The sequence below is a fragment of the Acanthopagrus latus genome, chromosome 10 (assembly GCF_904848185.1).
Source record: "Acanthopagrus latus isolate v.2019 chromosome 10, fAcaLat1.1, whole genome shotgun sequence".
NCBI lineage: Eukaryota > Metazoa > Chordata > Actinopteri > Spariformes > Sparidae > Acanthopagrus > Acanthopagrus latus.
The window spans coordinates 4358941-4384029 of record NC_051048.1 but is presented as its reverse complement, the minus strand read 5'-3'; the positions used below and the strand labels follow the sequence as shown (position 1 = coordinate 4384029).

General features: G+C 41.0%; 1 protein-coding gene across 5 annotated transcripts in view; it reads right to left on the bottom strand.

The window, feature by feature from the left end:
- Positions 1-25089, bottom strand: part of arhgap36 (Rho GTPase activating protein 36) — a 53730-nt gene that overhangs the window by 16448 nt on the left and 12193 nt on the right. For 4 of the 5 annotated variants that reach the window (XM_037113343.1, XM_037113342.1, XM_037113344.1 and 1 more), the window contains 2 exons: positions 5839-5995; positions 214-282 (listed from right to left, as the gene is read on the bottom strand). In XM_037113343.1, coding sequence (XP_036969238.1) covers positions 214-282; positions 5839-5995 — 226 coding nt within the window. Of the gene's footprint in view, positions 1-213; positions 283-5838; positions 5996-17061; positions 17182-25089 lie in introns of those variants that run through there. The other variant, XM_037113345.1, reaches the window with a different exon arrangement.

Below are 25089 nucleotides of genomic sequence, written 5' to 3'. Positions count from 1 at the left end.
AAGCCGCTGGACGTCAGCGGTACGAGGACGTCCTAATGTACAGAGAGGACTTTGTGCATGAGGACAATATTTACTGTAACAGACACCACAGTCTGAGGGTCAAACAGGGACTTCACATTCGCTTGGCGACACAGATCACCAGAGGAGACAAACTGCGGCCAGAGACGGTTTCATGCTTAACCGCACATGGCGGCGTTTGTGCGATGAACTCACCTCGCTCTTTCTTTTCCTTTGAGAAGGAGTCAAACTTCCTCCGCAGAGATTTTCTCCGCTTGCGTATTTCTGTGAAAAAGAAAAGAGACAAAGTGACCGTGAATAAAAGTGTTAGTGGTGCTCGAGAGTGCACAAATCTGTCTTTGATTTATTCAGAAATCCAAGTGCCTTGTGTATTTCTTGCTTGTCAACTCTAATAAAACGATCGCTGCACACATTTGTCTCCCTACATTAACTTTTGGAAGCTCAATCTTTGTTTCTTTCCCTCGCCGCGGATTCAAACGACCCTCATTACGACCTCTTTCCCTTTCCTCTCTCGTCTGCTTATTATCTTTTTTCTCCGGAGTGCTTGTACCTCATCCTCACCTCTAAGAATAGAGTGGCCTGTATCAACATGCAAGCCTTTGTTTGTTTAAATAATGGCTGCAACGCCCAGACGTGACATAACTATGGGATGTGTGTGTGTTTGTGATAAAATCTAAAAAGGCAGTTCAATGAATTCAAAAGCACAAAATCATCCAGTCAAACACTCAAGTTCAAAAGTCGACCATTTTTATTGTAAAATGGTATGTAAAAAAAAAAAAGAAAGAAATGTTTGAGTGTAGGTAACATAATTTTTAGGATAGAAAAGTCAAAATATGGTTTTTAAAGTCTCTAACTAAGTTGTCTGGAGCTTTCAGTAACAATCTGCGTCCGTGTGGCGTCGCAGTAATCGGAAAATTGAGTTCCCGACCAGACACCCTGTCGAGAAAGAACCATCAAGAACAACTCGGAAAGCCGGAGAAAATTCTGATCCACGACAGCAAGTAAAACTTTCTCCTGATTCGTTAGTTGCTGTCCATGTATGTTCCTGCATTCCAACTTTTAACAAAAGTTGGAAGAACGACTACCTTTGCTTGGGAAATGATGGGAAAATCCAAAATGATTTGAGCCAGACATTGATAGAATAACACACCTTAACTTTCAGTTACTTTTATAGCAGCAGCAGTGAAGTTTGATGGCAGAAAGTCCTGTAAATGTGTAAAACCTCGTCTACAGTCCGTCACTTACTGAGAGGCCTTTGTGTAGCAGCAGTGTCTCTGTGTGTCTGGGTTTATAGTTTGTTTTCTTTCGTGTCCGTTATCCTGTTTTACGAGCACTTTCCTCCCCCCTCTGACTGGGTTTACGCGGCAGAAGCCATTGTTTGGGTTACTAAAACTACTGTTTGGAAATCTTTAATTCATGGTCGGGGTCTTCTCCCTATTAAGGAACGCTCGGAGTTCCCTGCATCGCAAATTGTACCTCGCAGAACCGAACGGAGATTCTTTGCTTCCTTCTCAATTAAAACCAGCAAGAGAGAGAGAGAGAGTATTTGTTACCATGTGAATGTGTGTGTATACATGTTTTTATGTGTGTGTGTGTGTGTGTGTGTGTGTGTGTGTGTGTGTGTGCAAGCGGGGATAAAAGGGTCAAATTCCCATGACTGCAGGAAATTAAAGTTTATTTCCAAAGTGCACGGCCCCTCCCATCACACACGCCACCGCGAGCTAAGGCTAATCTCTCAGCGACGCCCCTCAGAGGTCTGAGCGTGTGTGTGTGTGTGTGTGTGTGTGTGTGTGTGCATGTACATTCACAGAGAGCGGAGATGACGGACTGAGACAAGTACAGAGAGAGAAAACCGGCCCGGGCTTCAAAGCGCGACGGATCGGGTATTTTCCCGCAGCGCTGCATCATCTCGATCAATTACAGGGTGGTGAAAAATTACACAAAATTGCACATTAGTCGGCTGAAATAAGTTGTTTTACGATTCGCTTTTCAGCGTCAATTGAAGCATCGAATTACTCCAGCAGCTGCAGTAAATGTAGCTGCTCGGAGAAACAGTGAAAAAAATAGATGAGATTGAATTTATTTCCGATAGACGATTAATGGACTTTATAAAACAAGCTGAAGTAAGTCAGAAAGAAGAAAAAAGAGAAAGAGAAGCGAGATCAGAGAGTTAGTGTGGAGTCCCTCAGAGATCATAGCCTGAGAATGAATCCTGACAACACCAAATAAGACCAAATCTGTCTCACAGCGACTGACACATTTCACAAAGAATTCACTCAACCGTGCCAACGAAGCTAACAAACACACACATGCAAACACACATACGCAGGTTGCACGCACACACACATGCCCGAATACCAGGAGATTAATGTAAAGACGGGCGTAGAAGAAAGAGAAATGTGCTGCGTGCGAAAGAAACCAGAAGGGTTTTTTTTTATAACCGAGAGAGATGAAGATGTTTGCGATGGAGTGGTGGGATGAAATAAGAGGAGCGAGGAGTCGTGTGACGAACCGAGAGGGAGATGGAAACAATCACAGAAACAGAAGTGCAGAAGAAGAAACCCAGAGGAGAGAAAAACAACAGCAACTGAAAGACAAACAGGGAGAACGGTGGGAGGTTTTAAATCGATCTAAGACCTGCATAGATGAAAATGAGGTGGATCAATCTATCTGAGATCTATCTGTGAACCAACGGCAACCTGATCCCTGTACCACAATTTCCAGTTGTTTGCCGTTTTTAATTAATCAATCAATCAATCAATCAGGTCCCTGTGTGTCTGCAGGCTCTGCTCCATTCAACAGCTTCACTGCCAGTGAAAAAAAGGGAATGTTTTGTTGTGTTTTACAAGCTCCACATCCTTCCTCTCTGGCTGGGTTTACGTGGGTGGAAGGTCTTGTTTTGGTAACTGAAGTTTGTGTTTACAAATGACTAATTCAAGGTCTTTTTCCTATTAGGGAACACATGGCATTCTGTACATCCCAGATTGTTCTGAGTGCGGTTATTTGGCAAGACTGTTCCATTCATTTTAACTTACCCTGCAGGAAAACCCTGATATCATACACTGATTTCTCCTGACATGTGGCTCAAAACTGTAACATATGACCTCATAGATACAAACCTATAAAACAGATATGTTGGCCGTCAACGGGAGTTTATAGAAGCCGAGCACCGAGCGCTCAATAGTGAAAGATTTACCCGTGTTTTCCCATGAAACTGTGTAACTGAACCCTGACCTGATGGGAAAAGGCATACATCCATCCTTAACAAGAAGAAAAAACAACTAAGGGCAAGAAAGGGAAAAAAAGGCAGAGAGTGAGGAGGGCAGGGAACAGGATGTATGGTTGCTTTATTCACTTGAGACCTTAATCTTAAAAGGGTCACATTGTGAGGGCTCTGCTTCTTGTCTCAGAAATGGGGTCCAAACTATATGACCGCCAGATTGTTGTCCTTACAACATGAGTGATACATGTTCTCACAGATGTATCATCCTTGACTCCCAACACATTGTTCCTTATTAGTTGAAGTGATATTAGGAAGCCAGTAGTATGATGGTATTAAATACTGGATCCTTAAAGGTCAACTTTATAAGAACTTTGATTTTTTTTTTTTTTAGCTCCCATTTGATTGAATTCTGGCGCTTTGGGATTGTGGGTTGGGTCGGTTGCCGTCCCAAAGCGTCAATTTGAAATAAATTGGGATTGAGTCTCAAAAATTTACTTTCTTACAAAATAAACAAGATTGCCATGAGCAAAATAAGGACAGAGAAGCAGCAAAAAACAAAAAGAAAGAAAAGAAGAAAAACATGAAATTAAACTACGTGATTAAACTAAAAGGGGAATATCAGCTGATAAAGAGTTTCTAGCTTGTTTTTTATGTGTCTGGCCTCCAACTTCACTGTTATGGTTCACTGTCACCACTCTCATAATGTCATTCTTGTCATAAGACTGACTGAAATACCTGGGCTGGTGGAGACCAAAAACTGAGCTAAAATGTATTGAATAATAAATAAGGTGTCCTGTGGAGTTTTTGACCACTAATGGTGATTTGTTTCTATGATGGAGCCCATGTTTTGCAGGTAGTTTCACCCTATTTTTTCTGAGCTAATGGGGGTAGTAATGCACCAACAAATTCAGTAATGTGCCAGCAACAAGAAGACAAAACCTACGAGGAAACAGTGATGTAAACCCTGCTTTGTAAATGGCTTTGGAGGGAGAAAACACTAGTAATGTACCTCAAAGACACCATATGGTGAGATGTTTTGATCGTGTTGAGAATCAAAGCCCAGCGGCAGAGACCACGTGTAAACTGGGCCTGAATGAGCAGCGTGGTCGTAAGTTGAGCCGGTCGGAGGTTAAGAACTCCGAGAGGGAACAACGGTGTGGGAGAGAGCAGTTGAGTCTGAGAAAAGCAGCTTACATACCAACTGGTCTCAGGAGAAAGGCTGCAGATTCCACCGCTACAATCAGCTGTGTTTGTTACTGAGCATCAGCTCAACTCTCCACTCTGTGATCCTCCTGACCTCCACGATCCCTCCAGCCCCAATAAACACCAGATCAAACCTCCCAGTCTGCAGCCAGCGAGGTGTTTGAAAAGATTTAGGGTTTATTTGTGAAACCCTCCGACTTTATTGGCTGGATTTACTACCTTAGAGTTCAGATGGATAAGCTGATTGCACATAGACAGTATTTCAAAAGAGCAGGGAGCAGTCCAGCGGCAAGAGGAAGAACGGATGTGCAAGTAAAGATGAGCAGAGGGAAAGTGTGGAGATGCTTTCTGCTGCAGTTATTAAAAAAACTGATGAAAGACAGCAGTGTCAGTAGTGGGGGATGAGAAAGCACTCGGCCTCTATCGTCAACAGCTCCGAAAAACAACTTTTTATTGGCTCCAGTTCCCCATGAGATTATTTTTCTACCCACAGCAGGCAGAAATAACCGAAACCATCATTTTGGGATGTAAGAGGAGCTTCTATTAAATGATCCTTATCAGAAAACCAACACTGGTCATTCTTCAGTTACCTAAAACTGCATTTGTGTTCAGTAGTGAAACAGGAAGTCGTTTTTCTTGTACTGCCTTTTTCTGATAGTTCACTCAAGAGAGTCGGCAGAATGAAATGTTGGCGTCGTACATTTCGGCATACATTAAACTCAGCCCATCAGAAAAATGTATACATAGGTGGACAATAAAAAAAGGCTCATTACAGACCATATTTTAGAGAGAAGCCCAAACCTCACCAAGTAGTTTTGGTGCCTAAACCTTGTGTCAAACTTGTTTATATTGAGTCAAAATACATTAACTTCTTCCTAACCAGGTGGGTTTGTACCTAAGCTTGACCAAACCTTGACCAAACAGTCACAACATAAACATTTAAAATGTGAGGAAGTTTCAACACATCACTGTTTTTCTTGTCATTCTTTCTTGCCACTGTGTCAATGTTGTTGTAGTTTTTAGCATTTTGCACCTTCCTCAGGCTCATGATGTTGGTTTTTCTATTCTTTTTTAAAAACGCACCCCAAATACCCTGAGATAAACTGCACTTCAACTCCTGTCAGCAGTATCTGAAATATTGAGTGCGACACGTGGATGTATAAGTTGTGAAACATCCTTTGCCCTCTCTTATCATAGCTGACAGATTGGATTGCTTACACATGTGTACTGAATGTTTTCTTTGACCGAAGACAGTCGAGTCAACGTCCTCCTGTTTCACACTCATCCCTCAGATTCACTGACAATCTGAGGGGTCATTCTTGCTTAAGAACAGTTCAACATCAGCTTTAAAGTCAAAACAAATCTACTGGGCTAAAATCATATGATCTCTGTACCTTTTGGGATGCTGATCTTGAAGTCTAGGTCTCTCTCTTCCAGGTGGTACAAGGCCACTTCCTGTAATCGGGCTCTCTCCAGCTCCGACAGACTCTGGATGGGCACCGGCTGCAACCGCACGCTCTGACCCAACATGGTCGCCCACGTGTGGTCCCCCTGTAATAAAAGAAAAGATGAAAATAACGTAAAGATTAAAAGGTAAATGCAGGCGACTGCACAGAGCATTAATCACAATCATCAGTTACCGTTTTATCTGTTTACAACTAATTTTCTGCTGACAATTCAGCCAGAAACCAGATGCCTGACATACGGCCATTATCAACCAACCATCAAGTTCGTAAAGGCAAATAAATTAAGCGGTGACTCAGAAGTAACTGAGCTCCCTCAAGACAAATGCTGTAAATAACAATATTCCACCTCCCTCATAGTTTCACATTGCGTCATAGGACCAAGTTCATCCATTCTTTGCAAATACCCGTTCGGTTGTGCCCAGTCTTTGTCTGCTATCCTTGAGATTTCTGCACAATGAGAGCTAATTTAAGTCTCTCTCTCTCCAGCCCTGACCTTCCTTTTTAACAGAGGAAGCTCCACTGATTTAACACATCAGAAGAGAATTCGAAAGATTCCTGCTCAGCTCGTGAAGTCTGTAGTTTAACCCAAACTGAAGCTTTACCCGGTATAAATTGAACGAGTCAGGATCGTCCTCTTCTACGTACAACTGCAGAACCGTATTCCTGGACTTCCCCGTTTAATTCAGGCTTGTCCCTCAGTAAGAATGCAATTGCTGCTTGAGTTTACACGTTTTGATCCCAAAACCTCATAAGAGGAATGTACTGTAAAGTACTCTTACTGCACACGCTCCCATGCCCAGTTTACTGCAGGGCTCTCGGGGGAAATCCATTCATCACCGATTTAAACGCTGACAAATACGTAGAAAAGAACAATTGTTAGTCTGGTAAAACATTTCACAGGAACATTAAAATGTTCCCTCGTGGACAAGTTGTGGTGAATGTGGTCTGAAACAGATGTTAACTTCTAACATTTAAGTACTTACTCCTGTGATAAACATTGAAGTGGATATATTTATCTGAGTAGCAGAGTGGCTTAAATAGGACGAGCAATTAGCACGTTAGCTTGGATATTTAAGGTGAACCTACTAAAATGGCTTTTTGACTCCTTGGCAGTTTTCTGTTTTCCATGATAAAACTGATGATGCAAGTTGGCAGGAGTGAGACATCTCGCCTCTTTCTCATCTTTGTTGTGAGTTGAACATGTGCAGGACTGATGAGGCTGCTAGAGAAAGGTCACGTAGTGACTAACAATCAGTTGATTAATGGAGAAAATTATCATTACTTGCAAAGACAAACAAAGAAAAACCTTTTCAATCCAGGGAACAGAGAGAATAAATGAGTAAAGGGCAGTTTGTGTTTGATACAGAGGCCACAGAGGTTGACAAGAACCAGACAAACACACTCCACATCTGAGGTTTCACAACCGGGTCACCCCGTCACACAAAAATGTGCCTCCACAGAATTTACTCATTCGGTTAAGTCTGAGGAATTCTGCACAAAAATAAATCAGCATGGAGCTACACAGAGGGACAGCGCTGGATTAACAAAGTCGTATATCCATCTGCTGTCTGTACATGGTTAGTATTGGAGAGGAGGAGCTGAAGTCAGATCTGAAAAACTGACTCACTGTGCTGCTGCGACGTTATTTAAAAATCAACTTTAATGTTGAGCTGCAGATGAGATGGATTATAGCAGCAGAGAGATACTGATTTTAAATTCTTTACTTTCTTGTCCCTAATTTTTCTGTCCTAATTTTCCTCTTATCTATTTCTTCCTTCCATCCTTCTTTTCCTGCTCGTCCTTTCTTTTCTGCACTTTATTCCTCTCTCCTCATCTTTTCTGTCTTTTCATCCGTCATTCTTTTTCTGTCTATCCTTCCTTCCTTAATTCCTTTTCTGTCCTTCCTCCCTTCTTTCCTTTTCTGTCCATCCATCCTTCCTTCTTTCCTTTTCTGTCCTTCCTTTTTGTTCTTCTTTCCTTTCCTTTCCTGTCCTTCCCTCCTTCATTCCTTCCTTTTCTGTCCATCCATCCTTCCATCTTTCCTTCCTTCATTCCTTTTTTGTCCATCCTTCCTTTTTTGTTCTTCTTTCTTTGTTCTAACCTTTTTTGACTTTGCATCATTGCAACTATTCTATACAACTATGAATTCAACAAGTTTCTCAATGAATTACACTTGACAAACCCTCCAGGCTTCATACAGTAAGTCTGTCTGGCTGCTCTGACTCTGAGCCCTCACTGAACATTTACAGACTATAACAACAACATTGTTAAACTGAGCCGTTTTCCCTTCATGGCCTCCGTACTTATAGAAATCATGCTGAGGTAATGGAGGATAATTATGGTAAGATGTATGTTATATACACTCAATTCTCCTTCTTCACATTAGACTCTAAGTTGTTTCCCTCTGGGTAAAAATACACTGAAGGGACTTTTAGCTCCTATGTGCATGAAACTATTTGCATAAAAGCAAAACGAGTCTTTAAATTTAAGAAATTTGATTATTTCTGCTCCAGATAATGTTAAAGTTGAAACTCCACAGTAGTAGCATCATGGTTTGTATCACTGGTCTGGATATCAAAGCTCAGAGAATCACTTCAGCTGACTAACATGTGTGTCCTTTACATAATCACTGTTTTGTAAGCAATCAGCCTCCAGCCTTATCTCGTCCCGACTTAATCGCGGTAACCTTTCATACTTATTTACACTGACTGCCTCTCTGTGTGTGTGTGTGTGTGTGTGTATATGTTTACTTCCACATGTGTGTGACGGTCTCATGTCTATAACCGGGCCGGTCCTCAGCTCACATCATGCAGCCTGATTGGAGAAAATTGCTTTGGCCTTAATGCTAAGCGTAAGCAGACGATCACGCCGCGGCGGCGCTGGATGAGAGCTGACCGCAGAGGCCTCGGCTACGTTTGTCTAAAACCGGTGACTTATACTGTCTCAAAGCAAACATGGTGCAGAGGAACAATACCACGGGGAGGCTGGTTTGTGGACTGAAATGTCAGTGGTCAGAGCTGACATTTAGGATCTGCGCCTATACATTATGTCCTATATTTTCTCTTTCTCTGCCACACGAATATTTACAGAATGTTGCACCAAATGCAACATTGGGAACAGCACTTAAATATGGCTTATTTGACCAAAATCATGAATACTGAGATGCAAAACAGCCAGTTTCAAGTTAATTATGACTAAAATGTACAATATGCAGTATTGACTGTGGACCACGCTGAATAGTGGTGATTGAAATTATCTTTCAATTTGCGCAAATCTGTCACGCATCCAAAGGAAATAAACAGTTCAAAGAAGACACAGCTAGCTTACCATTAGCAGTGATGTAAAAAAGTACCCACAAGTCATTCTTAAAAGTAAAACTATCATGTTTAAACATTTAAAAAGAAGATTTAAGATTCAAAGAGTTTATCTGAACGTTGTTAAAGTAAATGTCTAAGTCTGATATTATGTGTATTTAAGTATTAAAAGTAGTTTTCTGGCAATAGATGTACTCAAGTATCAAAAGTACAAGTAAAGGCAAATTAAACATATGTTGACATGCATGTTTAAGCTGCATTCTGGATGTGGACTTGGCATTTTTCTGATTATCAGAAGATTATCAGCAGCATGTAATCTGCAAAGTAACTAAAGTTATCAAATGAATGTAGTGGAGTAAAAAGTACAATATTTGCCTCCACATGTAGCGGAGTGGAAGTATAAAGGGGCAGAAATCAGAAATACTAAAGTAAAATACCTCAAAGTTGTACTCAAGTGAAATACTTGAGTAAATGTACTTAGTTACGTTCCATCACTGACCAGTAACCTTCAGCTGCTCTTTCAGACGCTTAAACTGTGAGCACGAAGACGATCAACAGATCCAAACAGAGGAAACTTCATGTTTCAGAGATCCTCTATTAATTTCTTTGAGAAGAGGGTTTACTCGTGGGGGAAAAACTTAACTGAACAGAACTGATAACATTCCCAAAGATAAAGGATCTTTGGGAATGTTATCGAATTATTTGAAAAGATGGTTTACTCCAAACAGAAGAAACTGAATTTCCATCTTTAGTTGTTTATTGTTGAATCACTGAGGGGTGGCTTTTATAACCCTGGTATCTTTTTTTCTTTTGGGGGGGGGGGGGGTTGGAATATTTTCGGAGTTTGTCTAAACCCGACCTGCAAAAAGCCGCCAAGATAAATTCAAAGTGTTGTTGTAATGTAGTCGTATCTTTTTACAGGAGAATTCGAACATGTAAACAGCAGTTGTCAGAGCAAACACATCCAGATGCAAAGCTGTCAGAGATTAATTTATCTTTTAAGCACACGGACAACTGTAAGTTAAAGACAAGAGCAAACGACCATGACATGACAGCCATTCTGTCCAAGAGTACAGAGACAGTCAGAACTGAGCTGAACTGAGTCAACACATCTGTAAATGGGTGCTGCCATTTTAAGAGACGCTGATACAACAAGACAAAGTGTGATTTCAGTTTACGGCCTGATGTAGGTGGAGATGAGTTATACAGCTGTCAGTCCGGGTTCAACTCTTCGAGTGATTATGCAAAAAAGTTTGAAGTTAATTACATTTGTCCCCGATGGCGACGGACTCCACCCAAGGAAGGAGATTTGAACTTTCACTCTTATTTACTTGATTTACATGGATTGCATCCCAAACACCCATCTCTGGTGATCATTTTGCCGAATTTACAAGAAGGCCTCAAATATTAAGCGTTTTATAACATTTATAAAGTTTCTCCTGACTGAACAACTCACAAAATTGAGTGATTTCAAGAGGGAGTCTGGTGGATTTTCTCTCCCTCTTCATCTCCTTGATGTTGTGGGCTGCAGCTGCTGCAGCTGCTTTGACCTACATTGTGTTCGTGTTCACGCTGAAGCGCAAAAGGGTTCAAATTGTTGTGATTCGTTCTTGGTTATTATTAGATTAAAGTCATCCTGGCCATTCTAAATTTGCATATTTTATCATCCAGTCTTAAAACCTTCCTGTTCGCCGTCTTTAACCCAACAGCCGAACCAATCGCCACGAGGAACTGAAGGTCAAGAATTCCTGATTTCACACCCGAAAACATGCGTCATCTCATATCTCATATTGACCGACTGTGTTTGTCTGTGTACAAACTCATTGTTTCCATGTGTGATATAATTACACTGATACGCTGTGATGATATTATATGTGTTCAATCATTTGTTGCTGAGTCACTCTGTTGCTGATTGAATGGATTTGCTCTGCTCAAGTGTGGATAAAGTGCCACGTCCAAGTGGTGTCTGGCTCATTGTTGTGGAGAAATAAAAAAAAACAAAAACAAAGCAAAAACACGTAAAAGCAAAGTCATTTAATACGATAATATACTGAGACTAAAACCACGTTGAATCTGATGGTTCCAGTAGGGCTCTGCATGTGGTTTGCGTCAGCGTGAACATACGGTGTTTATTACGATGTAAGAAGACCAAAACAACTTGTGGTGCAGAACTTTCTTTACAGTTCTGAAGATCAAACTCAAAGAAATATCAGTGATGCGTTTGAGATGTGGTACAATGAGTCGGTCCCTCCAGAGCTGAGGGGCTGAGTTGACAGGACTGTCAAGAAGCGTCGACTCAAGAACCATCAAAAGAGATCAGATCCCTTCTCGTTTAGGTTTTTTGGGGTTTTTTTGGTTCAACTGTGGTTGTAGTCACTACCAGGAACAAGGAGGGGAGACGATTTAAACCATGTGGCAGACGAACATTAGAGATGGAGGACAAGGAGCACAATGAACCAGAAGAAGACAAACACAAGCCTGAAAACCCACAAACGGACCATAAAAAGATATCACGACTGACTGACGACTCATTCAGTTATGTCACTTATGTAACTTACATTAAGAAGTTAACGTTAAAGGTACCTTACTTACATAACATAAAGGCAAATCATAGATTTTATTAAGATCTAGATATGGAGTTTAAAGATGGCCCCTATCCAGCCCAATGAGACTTGCTTGCCGGACGCATACGCCAGAGAACACGGTTTACTTCCTGGTTTCTTTACATTTCAGACTTTACATTGACATGAAGTCACCAAGTTTTTAATTGGTTTTCTTGGACATGGAAGGTGCCAACTGCTCATCAACCATACATGTGCAATCACAAACCGATAGAAGAGCCACCAGGACCAATTTGGTGTTGTGTTTATAACACGCCTTTTATAATGGCGGTCCATGGGCAAGGCCGAGCAACTCTGCAGTATCAAGGTCTTAACAGTTCGCTCATTATCTTGACCCTTGGATCACACATGGGACTTGAATCACAATCATCTGTGGGAAAATCCTGTGTGACGGCTCAGCCAACCACCTCCAGGCTGGGAGTTCTTCTCGCTCTCTATACTACTGCACTAGAGGAGCGGTATTTGAAGCACTGGGGGTAAAAACAAGTGGATCTTTAGCCGCTTTATTAAGATATCGACAAATCATTAGTGACTTCAACTTGGAAGAGCAACAAACCCTGTTCAGACGACCTTAGAGACCTGCTGCTGATTCCAGGTCTGACCGTGCAGAGCTCTGTAAGTGATCACAGGAACTTTAAATTGGATTATGAATTTGATGCAGAGCCAGTGACAGGAAATTAAAATCTGCATCACATGAGATCTTTCAGAGGGAGCTCGGTCTGAAGCTTTGCAGCAGCATTTTTAGCCACATGTGAACAATCCAGGCAGGTGAGAGTCTAGTTCCAATAAAGAAGACGGGACCGGATAAAAGCACAAATCACCATTTCCATCGCTGCTTAAAATGACCATGCTAAAGAGGCTCGGAGATCAAACAGGACGGAGACGTTTACCAGGTGGAGTAATTGTAATCAGGGACATACCGTACAAAGCAGCACCTGCTCAAACGTCCACGATCAAACCCCTTCAGCCAAAAGTCTAAAAAAAAAAAAATGCAATAAAAAGCAGAAAGGAGCGTTTACATAAGGTTTGTTTTTGTGCATGATGAAGTGATAAAGTAAGAGAGCTCTGATAGCTAACAGATGCCTCATGTGTTTAACCTTTCACTCTTCTATCCCCGCACACCAGACCCCACTCACTTTTTAGTCGTTTTTAGATCTCCAACTCCTCTTCCCACAGCTCTCCCTTAGTCTGATGTTAATGCAATTGTTTACATTCGTCCCTCCCGTGGGTGCTTCTGTTCGTCTCTCCGTGTGCTCGTCATCGTTAACCTCAGCCTTTCATCCTGCTCCCCACATCTTTCTTGGCAAAACAGCGCAAATGAGACAGAGATAAATACGAGTGCTCATTCGGGAGTGAGGTCGTTTGTTTTCTCTGAATAACTGGAGAGTTTTAACTGTTGCCATCGAAGATGTGCGGTGAAGATGTGAGGCTTTAACACTTGAAAGCATTTGCAACAGAAGCTGATAAGAGCAGGATAAGATTATGTAATCTGGTGGAACTTTGTTTGGTATTGTGGGATAATTATAATACTTTAAGATCCATTAACTTTGCGGAAAACATTTGATTTAATCCACCCTTTTAGTTCTAAAGCCCGGATCGGATTACAGGATATTTTTGGTCTTCGGTGATGTTCACTTTCCCATCAACAAATCATAGAGTTTGCCAGGAGACATGGCAGACTGCACGGTGGACCCTGACCAATCACAGCTCCCTATCTTGGCTCACCTGATCGAGAGTGCCTTTGGATTTGTTGGACTGCCAGCTAATACCATGGATTTCCCTTCTTAAACGTACTACTACGAACTTGTAGCTTGATTGAAAGCAATATTATGTAAGAATGGTTTTGTTTTTCTGCAGTTTGGCACCCCGCTGTCTAAAAATTACTGGCACACCAAGCAAACGTAACGTGATCCAGAGCTGATAATACCTGGCTGTGACATGCTAACAGCTACACCTCTAAAACCACTGCGATGACAACTTAGCTAACAAAGCCAAATATCAAGCAACTGCAACAACACAACACATAGAAAGCAAGCTATTAAATATGTGCTAGTCCAACAGCACAAAGAATATTATGAAGCTCTTAGCGGTCGCTCTCTTCTCAACTTCCTCCGTAAACATCCTCGTCTAACTCGTTGCCCCAGTCAGAGTCAGCTAGCTGCGAGGCTAACTCAGCTAACTGGCAACCAGTAGCCATAGTTAGCTAGCTTACATTTATTCTGACAATGTGGTTGACATCAGAGGGAAGAGCGTAAAACATTTTCTTCATCAGATGTGACCCAGTTTCACCAACAAACCCAGTCTAACATCAAAATGTGTAATAGCAACATTGTTCTCCACTGCAAAATGTAGCAGTTTCACAATAAAAGGTATACAATTGTGAGATATTTACATTTTTTTTCTACCTATTCTTTTGTCCTGCGTCCATCAAGTCAAGTTTTGGCCAACATTGCTCTCATTATCAGTGAAAAATGCAATATTTTAAGATCATTTCTGCACCAACATGATTTTATTTTATCATGTTTATGTTATATTTTCATAATCTTCCTTCAGCAAATGTATATGCACTTTAGTGTGTTAGCTCTTGGGAAGAGTTATCCTAGAATTCAGGCTCCAAATAGGTTTTGTTCATACTTTCACTGCCTTTCAAAATTAGGAACCTCATCACTTTTGTACACAGCGGCAGCCAGAATCCGCCAAAATAAAAGTTTCTTCTAGCCGATTTAAGTAAACTGGTCAGTCACCATCTTTTTAATGTTTATTGACTGCTGTCCCTCTCTTTGGAGAGCACTTGATTTTCTTACTTAAATCTGACCAGTATTATTATTTTAGTAAAACAGTAAAACATTGCATCTTTATTTATAGTATGAAACTTATATTTTTTAATCCTAACTCTAGTAAAATTCTGATTACATGTCACAGTGAAGTACAAGTAAAGTACACTCTGTCCTGTATAGTGTCCGCTTTGATTGATTTCTCCACCTCTAACTCCAACACACAAACACTTGAAGATAAGAAATCTTGTCTAAATTTCCTGATAGGAAGTCAAATGGAGTGCCGTGTTCTCTATAACATACTGTATGTTCTCTACTTCCCTACATGTCCTCCTGCTGCCCTGAAGGCTTTTCTCTGCTTCGCTGGTGAGGTACAATGAGTTACAGTCGGCTCTTTACACCGGCTCTGTATTAGACTAAAAATAAATCAGTAGTGCATAAACTGTGACCTGCTTTCTGCCTTCTGCTTTATTTCTTCCCATCAGTGCTTCGTCGTCTAGAAAAGGGCCGATTTAATAAGGCTTGTTCACATGCAAAACATCGTGTATATACACTTTTACACAACAAACGAGTGCTTTAAATGAGAATAAGTTACATTTGAGTCAAATTCCAGCTTGTTCCAAAGTTTAAAAAGAGTTTAATTTGAAAAAACAACTTAATTAATTATGTTCTTTCCCACTATTTCAGAACAAGGACACATGAATAATGTACTCAGTTCCTGCGGTGGCTTCTTCTCTCTAATGAAGGAACATTATCTCCACGTTATTCAGCCCCACACTGTGTTTTCATCAGATTAATCAGGAGCGGCGGTCGCTCTCATTAGGATGCTCTCAGGAACACATCACGACTGAGCCTGGCACGCATTAGTATGCAAAGGTACTTACTCATTCACGCCAGCACTGACAAAACACACTCACATAAACACACACACACACACACACACACACACACACACACACACGTAAACAGACAGGCAGCACTAATAGGCCCCTTGGCAGTGCTAAAGATTGAGGCTCAACCACAGAAACAGGTCTTACGTCGTCACAGCAGCCCTATTGTGTCAGCCCTGAGTATAACACACGCACACACACACACACATACACACGTACACACACACACACACACACACACACTGTCTGGAATGCACCGTTAGGTCACTAGACGAATACTAATGGAGGTGCATTAGTGTGATGACGCCAAAACCCTGTTTGTGTAGTCGGAAAACTACAGCGTGATGGCTGTGAATATTTGTGATTGATGTCAGAGAACATGTGATTGCTGTGAGTTTGTGTGTGTGTGTGTGTGTGTGTGTGTTCACTGTAAATGTGTGTAATTGCTGTTAAGTGTGTGATTGATGTCAGAGAACATATAATTGCTTCGTGTCTGTGTGTGTGATTGCTGTGAATGTTTGTGATTACTGTAAATGTGTGTGATTGCTCTAAGTTAACGAATGTGATTGCTGTGAGAAAGTTTCTACATGCATCACATAATATAATGAAAATTATGAAATTTAAAGAAGGAAAGCAAGAAACAGTGAGTAAATTTTAAGCTTCATTCTCAAGAATAAAACAATTTTCTTAATTCCTTATCAACACCTCTTACGAAGTGGAGTTTTGTATAACTGTGTCTTGTTTCATCAGCATGAGATCCAAGATACTGTCTCTCTTTTTTCTTTCTTTTATCAAAAGCTTGACCTCAGTTAGCCGTGTTAATTAAGGAACTTGTTTACCATCTTTTGAAAGAATTAAAGCTGTTTACAAAGTTGTGCACCTGCCCTCATTTTTGCTAACAGAGTTCCCCGGGGCTCCATGAGTACTAAAAACATCTGCTGTTTTTCAAAATAAAGGGAAATTATGGACAGAATCCAAGACAAATAAATGTCTTGTTCAGTAACTACACTGCAGCTGTCAGATAAACATAGTGGAGTACAACTACAAATGTATACTGAAGTACAAAATATTGAGTACGTGTACTTAAATAAGCACTGCTGCTCTGTGATTGAATCAAAAGGAAAGAAAAAACAATATTCAAAGAGAGAAAAGCTCCTTATTCATACAAAATCTTATTAAAAGAGGCCCTGAAAACAACAAAAGTGTCATTTTCTTTACTTCTTAACATTTTCTGATAAAACACAGTCAGCTCTGACTGCCCAAAGGAAGTTAAATTTAAAATATATACTCATATTTATGTTTTGCCAACTAAAGCTACTTCACCGAGGATAAGTTAAAGTCAAAATGTATTACTAATTAAGAAAAAAATGAATAAATTCTACCTAGAAAGGATGTTAGCTTAAAAACAGCAACTGCAGGATCAATGTTAAATACTTTAGATTATCTATTCAGAGTTGTTCCTGAATTTAAATAATCCATATTCAGTGAGGTTTGCTAAATTTACTACACTTCTACTACTTCATGTAGTCAAACACACACACTCAGTCAGTACCTGTATTGGGGTCAAATAAAATCCTTATCGGCACTCGCAGATTTTCTCAGCGCTGCTTTTCCAGACTTTGTTCAGACACTCGAATGCATCTCAGCAGCTCAGAGTTAAAGAAGCAAGTGAGCGAGTGAGACGGAGGTAGAGGGAGGGAGGGTTAGATTAAAAGACCAGGAGGAGGAGGAGGAGCGCTGCAAACTGACTTGACTTCCAGGAGCCGACAACATAAACACAAGAGAGAGGGGAGGAGAGAACGGACAGCGAGGGAGGAAGGGAGGGGAAGTGGTGCAGGAGATGGAAACAGGAAGAAGGGAAGAGGTGGAGAAAGAGTGAGGAAGTGGAGAGGAAGTCAAGGAGGGAGAGAATCATCAGGAGGTGGTGAGGAATAAAAGAAATACAGAGGTAGGAAGGAAAACAGAAGGGGTAGGAAGTGAGAAAATGAGCGAGGGAAGGGGAGAGGAAAGAAGATGAAGAGAGGAGTTATAAACAGGAAATTAGGATGTAGTGAAGGAAAGAAGGGAGACAAGGAGGTAGGATGGGAAGTAGGATGGAGGGAAGCAGAGAAGGGAGTAAAAGAGCGAGGGAAGGAGATGCAGAAAAGGAAGAAAAAGGGAGCGAAAGGGGGATATGTAGAGGGAAATAGGTAATGAAAGAAGGAAGTAGGGAGCAAGGAAATAAAACAAATACAGAGGTAAGAAAGGAAACATAAGAGGAAGGAAGGAAGCAGTGAGGGAAGAAAGAAGATGAGAGGAGGAAGTAGCGAGAAATGAAGAGATAGGGAGGGAAAGAAGGGGGTAAGGAGCAATAAAAGGAACTAATTTAGGATGTAAGGGGAAGGGAAGGGAAGTTAGGAAGTAAGAAAGTGACAAAAGGAGTTAGCAGGGCAGAAATGAAGGAAGTGGAGGAGAGAAGGTAGTAGGAAGCGAGACAGGAGGTATGGGAAGCGGAAGAGGATGAAATAATGGACCAGAGAAGGAAAGAAAAAGGTAAGGAGGTGAAAGGAAGGAAAGAAGGAGCATGAAAAGGAGAAAAACAAGGAGGAAGGGAGGAAGAATGAGGGAAATAAGGAGGGGGAAAATGTAACGGAGTGGAGGAAAGGAAGGCAGTAAGGAAACAAGGAAGCAAAGAAGGAGAGGAGGGAGAGAAAGGCACAAATGAGGGGGTAGGAAATAAAAGCTGACAAGGAAGTAAGGAAGGAAGAGAAAGAGGGAACAGAGGAAAAGACGAAAGGAGAGGAGGGTGGAAGGAGAAGAGGAGGAGAGGTAGGGAGGGAGGGACTGTGAGCGGGGGAGGATTAACACGACGGGATCACAGCTCTATAAAAAGGACGGAGAGAAGAGAGAGAAGAGAGGAAGAAATACAAGTAAAGAGGGAGGAAGGTTTGATTAGGGAAGAGGAAACAAGGAGAGGAAAGGAAGAAGCTGCATTACCTTCTATTTTTATTAATATTATCAAGTTGGTTTTATTTTCTGTCTTCTGTAACAACATTTTTAATATTTTATCCTCATTCAAAATTTTTTTCTGTGCCTTTTCATGTGAAACATACGTAATTTCACGTTAGTTAAACTTGCTGTGAGACAATTTAAGCTGCGTTTATTAGTTGAAACTTTATTTGTTTCCACCTCAAACCACGTCTGAAAATGTCAATTTGTTTTGTTAAAATTTTCATTGAAATGTGAAAAAGCCACAGAAATTTTCCCTTTTTCCCTTATGAAAAAGGTACATTTCAAAAGATTTCATGTGCCGTGTTTGGTTTCGGATGAACATTATTCTGAAGATGATCATTAACACATCATGCTGCACCGCAGAGGAGCGCTGACATGAGTTTGACAATTTAATATTTAATGGCCGGCTGTTCCTCTATATTAATATTCGGCAGATGTTATTTACTTGAAGCTGTTCTGCACTCCGGTGGGACGAACGTGATCATCAGGGTGAACAACAGGAGCCGTCAGCAGCTGGTTTGTGCTGGACGTGAGTTTAGTTCTGCTGCGTGAATCAATAAATTGACAAAATCCTGCAGGAAAATTCCAGCCTGCGATTTTTACTGATTCCCTTCTCCAGCTGTGCAGAGGCCAACGTGTGTGTGTGTGTGTGTGTGTGTGTGTGTGTGTGTGTGTGTGTGTGTGTGTGTGTGTGTGGACACAAGCCTGGAAAATGTCCGTCAGCACTCCAGCTGTGAGGCCCGAAACAACAGCAGCTAAAATGGACGACACCTCGACCTTCTGGACTCTCCGGTCGACCCCCCGAGAGAATTCAGATGTCGCGACCCTGATTATCCAATCAGAGCGGACGAGAGATAAAAAAAAAAAACAAGTTAAATGACTCCGCGGTTGCTTCAGAGAGGGAGCGAAAATAAACAGACGTCTGAGGACAGAGCCGAGGTGAAGACTCAACATAAACACAATCGGAGACTAAGAGAAAGGAAAGTTAACATGACAGCTGCTCTTCAGAGGCAGTGATGCTGCTGCCATCATCATGAAAATATAAAGTTAGCAACGCTGTGAACTTCAGACTGTCCTGCACAGGTTTATATTTATACCCACACAGCTTCTGGATATTTGTGGAGTTGATTCGTCGACAGATTTTTATGTCATTTTTGAGCTGCCGTTAGCTCAGTTAGCAGTGCAGCTAGTGGTCCAGACTGGGAGTTTGGAGTACCAGGGGGGTGCTAGGGTACGTTTTCTGACTCACAAACTTTTTGTTTTGCTGCCCTTACAAAGTTCATCCTGTCTGCACACACTTAAGACATATTGCTTGGTAACAATCACGCTTTGAACGTTGACCCTCTTGCTCCTACATCCGTCACGGCCTTAGCAAGTACAAGTACAAGAAATGTGGCACTGACACTTAAATGTGCCTCCATCTGTCATCGTGTTGTCTGCTGTTCTGTCAAATGTTCGTGCTCTCTCAGCTTTGTTTGGATTTGCGTGACGTACCGTGAAGTATGTGATGTATCTGCAGGCTAGTTTCCAAACTGCAACATGTGACTGGATGTAGTAGGAACATCCTGGCATCCTATGGCACAGTAAATAGTGGCAGTATGGGAACTGGGACGCAGAGTTAGTGTTTACACCGCCAACACAGGAGCTTTTAGACAGGTACGGGCTGGGGCTAGCCTGTTAGCATGCTAACTTCCGGGTGTAAAGGTCAAAACTGTCATTTCTTCACATTCTGTTGATAGTTTTTAGTCAACCGTTTGTTGTTATTGCACCTTTAAACTTTTAAGACATCACTATTGTTGACTTTATGCTTCAAATGAATTCTGAGAATCTTTTTTTGGAGCAGACTTGGAAAAAATCCAGAACAAGTAGCTGAAAAGTACAAATCAATACGCTTCAATTCAGAGGGAAATACTGAAGTTTTTGCTCCACAACATTTATAGGAGCCACACAAGACATACAAATAGTTTACAAAATATGTTGCTTAATATGAATTTAACAGCTTATTCAAGTAGAACTGAAAAAATTCATGGATTCATCGATTAGTCGAGTGACAGAAAATTAATTGGCAACGACATACGACACCCTTACTGTCTTACGACTTATTTTCAAGACTCAACCAATTATTTCATGTCAAAATATGAAATTGACTTGGCAGTGCTCAAACAAAAAACATATCTCCATAAAATTTATACATAAATAAATTCATATTAACCTTATAATGCACCATTAATCATAATCCGGTGATATAACACACAGTTCTTCCACCGCTGACCGGAACAGCAGTTCCAGCTCATGAACGATCATCTTCCTATGACACAATGTAGAAATGTGCTTATTACAGTAGAAATAGTCTTGACCTTTGACCTCCGGCCTCTCTTTTTTCCATTCATCTCTTGGATAGCGAGTGTGTGTTAGTCATCTGCCACCTTCCACCACCCCCAATCTCATTGATCCTCCTCACTTCCTGTACATTTCCAGGTCAAAGGTCACGTTGTTCAGCTGATACACCTCATGTCCTCGAACGCTAGTCTGTGCTGACTCGGGACTGTCGGTGTGTAAAAACAGGATGGATGATCAACAGGCGACACACACACACACACACTGTGACACACACTGTTGAACCAGGATATCCATGTCAGGGCGGCAGGTTGAACTTCACGACTACACCTCCACCTACAGGCTGCAGTGTGAACTGCAGGACACAGTGATTCACTCAAACATGAGCTACAACTCGACTTTTACTCCTCTTTGTTTTATAATTCATCTAGATGAAACACCAAACCCTCAAGAGCCTTAATGTGGATCCATGTGACTTATTTTTTAAGAAACTTTTGAAAGCTTTGAGCCTAAATTTTGGCACATTTTCTCTTCTAATCCTTCACTTTAACAAAAAACAACTGGTAAGTCAGATTTCCAGCCCTGACACCAAATTAAAGCTGAAATCGTTCATCTGTAAGAGATCATATTTGCATTTGGTCCTCTGCATCAAATGGAAACTGTCATTTCCTGCCCAGACATGTCTTGAAAATAATGAGAGATAGATAAGAAACAGGAAGATCAAGTGTTCACTGATGAGTTTTGTTCTGACTGCAGAGACAAGACAGGCTGTAAAACAGCCCCATGAATTTGATTTCTTTGCTGCTTTGATGGGGTCTGTCAAAATAAAGAGGTAAAAATGTGTTTTGGGGGTTAGTGTTCCTTGATTTGATGGCCAAATTGTTGCTTCAAAGGCTTTTCTACACCGACAACTTAACAAACATCAGAGAAACAATTAATATTGGGCATAAAATGATGATTAAATTCTTGACATGTGTCAGTTGTGATCAAATACTGACTTTTTACAGTACAACAATCACTTTAACTGCATAGCTTCATTAATAGTTTGCTTCCAAAAGAAAGGCTTGCCCATTGACAGTAGGTAATTATCTAAATTCTCTGATTTCAGCTTCTTTAATGTGAATATTTTTATGGTTTATTTCCTCCTCTGTGACATTAAATTGAATATTTTGGGGGTTGTGGGAAGATTTTTTACCATTCTGTGATACTTTATAAATCAAACAAGTGATTGAACAAGAAACAGATTGATTAAACATGAAAATTTTAAGCAATAATTGGGGCCCTTTTCATTTGTTGTCTCATTTCTTGCCACTTCAATCGAATTTTAGTCAAATAAGACTCATTTTAGCTCCATTTTTGGTCTCCACCACCTCCGGAGGGAAACGTCTGGCTGTTTTTAGCTGCTGAACGCTCCACAACATTCAGCAGCTCATTTCTAACTTTGTTCTGTCAGAGGTTTTGTGGTTTTGTCAGAGCATTATCTCTGCTGGTAGAGACGCTGATAAGAGCGGCGAGAGTGAAACAAAACAGGAAAGCTGTTGGCTCGAAACTGAAAACAAGGGGCTGAAAGAGGTTAAAACGCTCAAAGCTGATTTCCAGCTTAAAGTGTGGAAGCGGCCTCTACACTGAGTTAAAACTGTCCAACTGGAGTAGAGACGTTGGCGGACTCTGATGTGTTGAAGGTAAGTATAAACCAAAGTACACAAAGTACAACTACGCTGATGACCTCTATACCTACTGACAAGATCCTCACGACAGTAACAGGAGTAGATGTAATTACTTCCACCTTTTACAGCCACGTGCGTGTAAAAACCGACAGTTAAGTTCTCAGTTTCTCCTGACAAGAGTCGTTACAGTCGCACGCACACACACTCCCACAGATATATATATATAGTAGCAACACACACCTGGGGGCAGCAGTAAATGTGGAATCCTTGCATATAAAGTTACCTGCAATCGAGGGCCGAGGATCACGTTTCTCAGGCTGCTACGTGACCGAGCATCCAGCCAAAGTTGTGTTACGTGTGACCAAGCACGTAAAAAAAACACAATTGGACCCGCTCACCCAGAACTCTGTTTTTTCTCTCTTGTTCTTATGGAGAAAAAGAGTTTCATTGCTCTTGATTTTTGATTCATTCGGCGACACACTTCACATGGCTAATAAAACATCTCCGCAGGTCATTTTTATGGCTCCAGCTCAAAGTGATGACGATCATTTCTCAAACACCTTTATGTTTCACTTCTCACAGACGAGGCTGGTGTCCGTCCAGAGTCCGTCTTTATCAGCAGATAGTCGGTAGGATAAAAAGGGTTGTGCGATAAGGAGATTTTTCCAAATTACAGTCCAACAGGGTAAGTTGACGGCATCTACCAAAGGAAAGAGGTGAACACATACCTGAGTGTTGTTTACTGAGACAAGATAGTGTCTGATAGTATTCAGGTGTAAGGCTATAAATCATGAAGACTTTGGCTGGAAGAATTGAGTACAGCAGAGTAAATTAACTTTTTGCATCAAATTCAACTTCAGAGGAAGAAGGATTAACATCTTGGCACCAAAAACACGGGCTGAAGTGACAACATTCCCATTATTTGTGCGAGGTATCATGGAGGCTCAGGAATTAGGTGGACACTGCTTACCTCAACATAAAACTCATAATTCCAACTTTCTTACTACATCAGTCTTCTTATGATAACAAAGTAAATTAGGGACCAAACAGGAAACAAACATAAGAAAAACTACAAAAAAATGAATCAAACTTGAGGCTAAAAATGCAAAAAAGCAAAAGGTGGAGTCCTCGTCCTCATAAAGATTGACTGATTGATTGGTCCCTCATTTCTACCTCGACCACACAGCGTCTTTGGGGCGTGTCTCTTGAAACATGTTACTGTATTTCCTTTCTGTCAACCTCTGGTGTCTCCTTTCTCCTTCTCTTTGTGTCCCGGAGGATTTGGGGAAAAGGAGAGGAGGAAATGCCAGCGCCAACGGAGGAAACAAGATGCCAGCGAGGATATCGATAACGAGGCTTTCTTTCTCACTCCGTCTGTTCTCTAAACAGGACGTTCGCATCCACGCCCATCATCATGACCATCACCACCATCATCCTCACCCTCTTCAAAACAACAGCAAACCACAACAGATTCAACGACTTCCTGCTGAGAGAGGAAGTGGTATTAAGGTTTGGTCTCTGTTAGTCTGAGCCAGACTGAGATCTCAGACGTGTTGGACATACAGTGATTGTTAATTCCTAAAATGCAGCAACCGCGCTGTGTCAGAAGAGGATTTTTATCCTTCTACGCCGACAGCTCCCCGCCAACGCTTACTTCCTGTTTCTTTGATCTCTCGCTCTTATCTTCCTGTTTCCCACCTCAATACGTGTTCACATATTCTGTCTCTTTAGCATTACATGACAAGAAGACAAAAGAGAAACAGACTACAGAGCATGTGTAAAACTCAAGTCGACAAAACACCACATAATAATGAAAAGGCGATTCATGTATTCTGCCTCCTGCAGTTTAAAAGACGAGCTGTGCAAGACAATAGAACAAAGAGATGATCTTATTTTGAAGAACACTTTGGGGAATCTAGCTTCGGGGAAAATAAATCAAAGTACTTCTTCCAGTGATTATATCCTCACATAAACACCCCAGAAAGAAAAGAGGACAACGAGAAAGTTGGATTTCTTCCTGCATTTTAAATCAGCACAACAGTGGGTGTGTTAGTGCATCAGTGCTGTTTGAATAGCCTTTTTATGAGTCCATGTAAAGATTTTGATTTGCTCCAATAAAACATCTGTGTGGGTTCGTCCTTGTACAAGATTCTACTCCGAGAAAGAAAACAAGATAGCGGTAGTTATTCATCAGAAAGATGAATATGGTCTGTGTTTGTGCTTATCCTGTGGAAACAGTGTGATGTTGATGAAGCTCATTTTTAGGGGGTTTGGCTGGACATGCGACTTCAACTCAGGTTACCACAGTTTGTTTCTACTGACAGCCAAAATAGTTTTTAATGTTTTTAAACCATCATGTTAATGGTTTCTTAAGTCTTTAATGTGAAAAAGCTAATTGTTTTGGCCACTTCAGGGCAACTGGAAATACAAAATTCTGATTTCATACTCAGAATTCTGAGTTTAAAGTAAAAAGTAAGAATTCTGAGGAAAACTCCAAGTTCAAAGTTTAAAGTTAAAAAAGTTTTCTTGGTCTTGAGTTCAAAGTCAGATTACAATATTGTCACCTTTTAGGTGGATATAGTGAA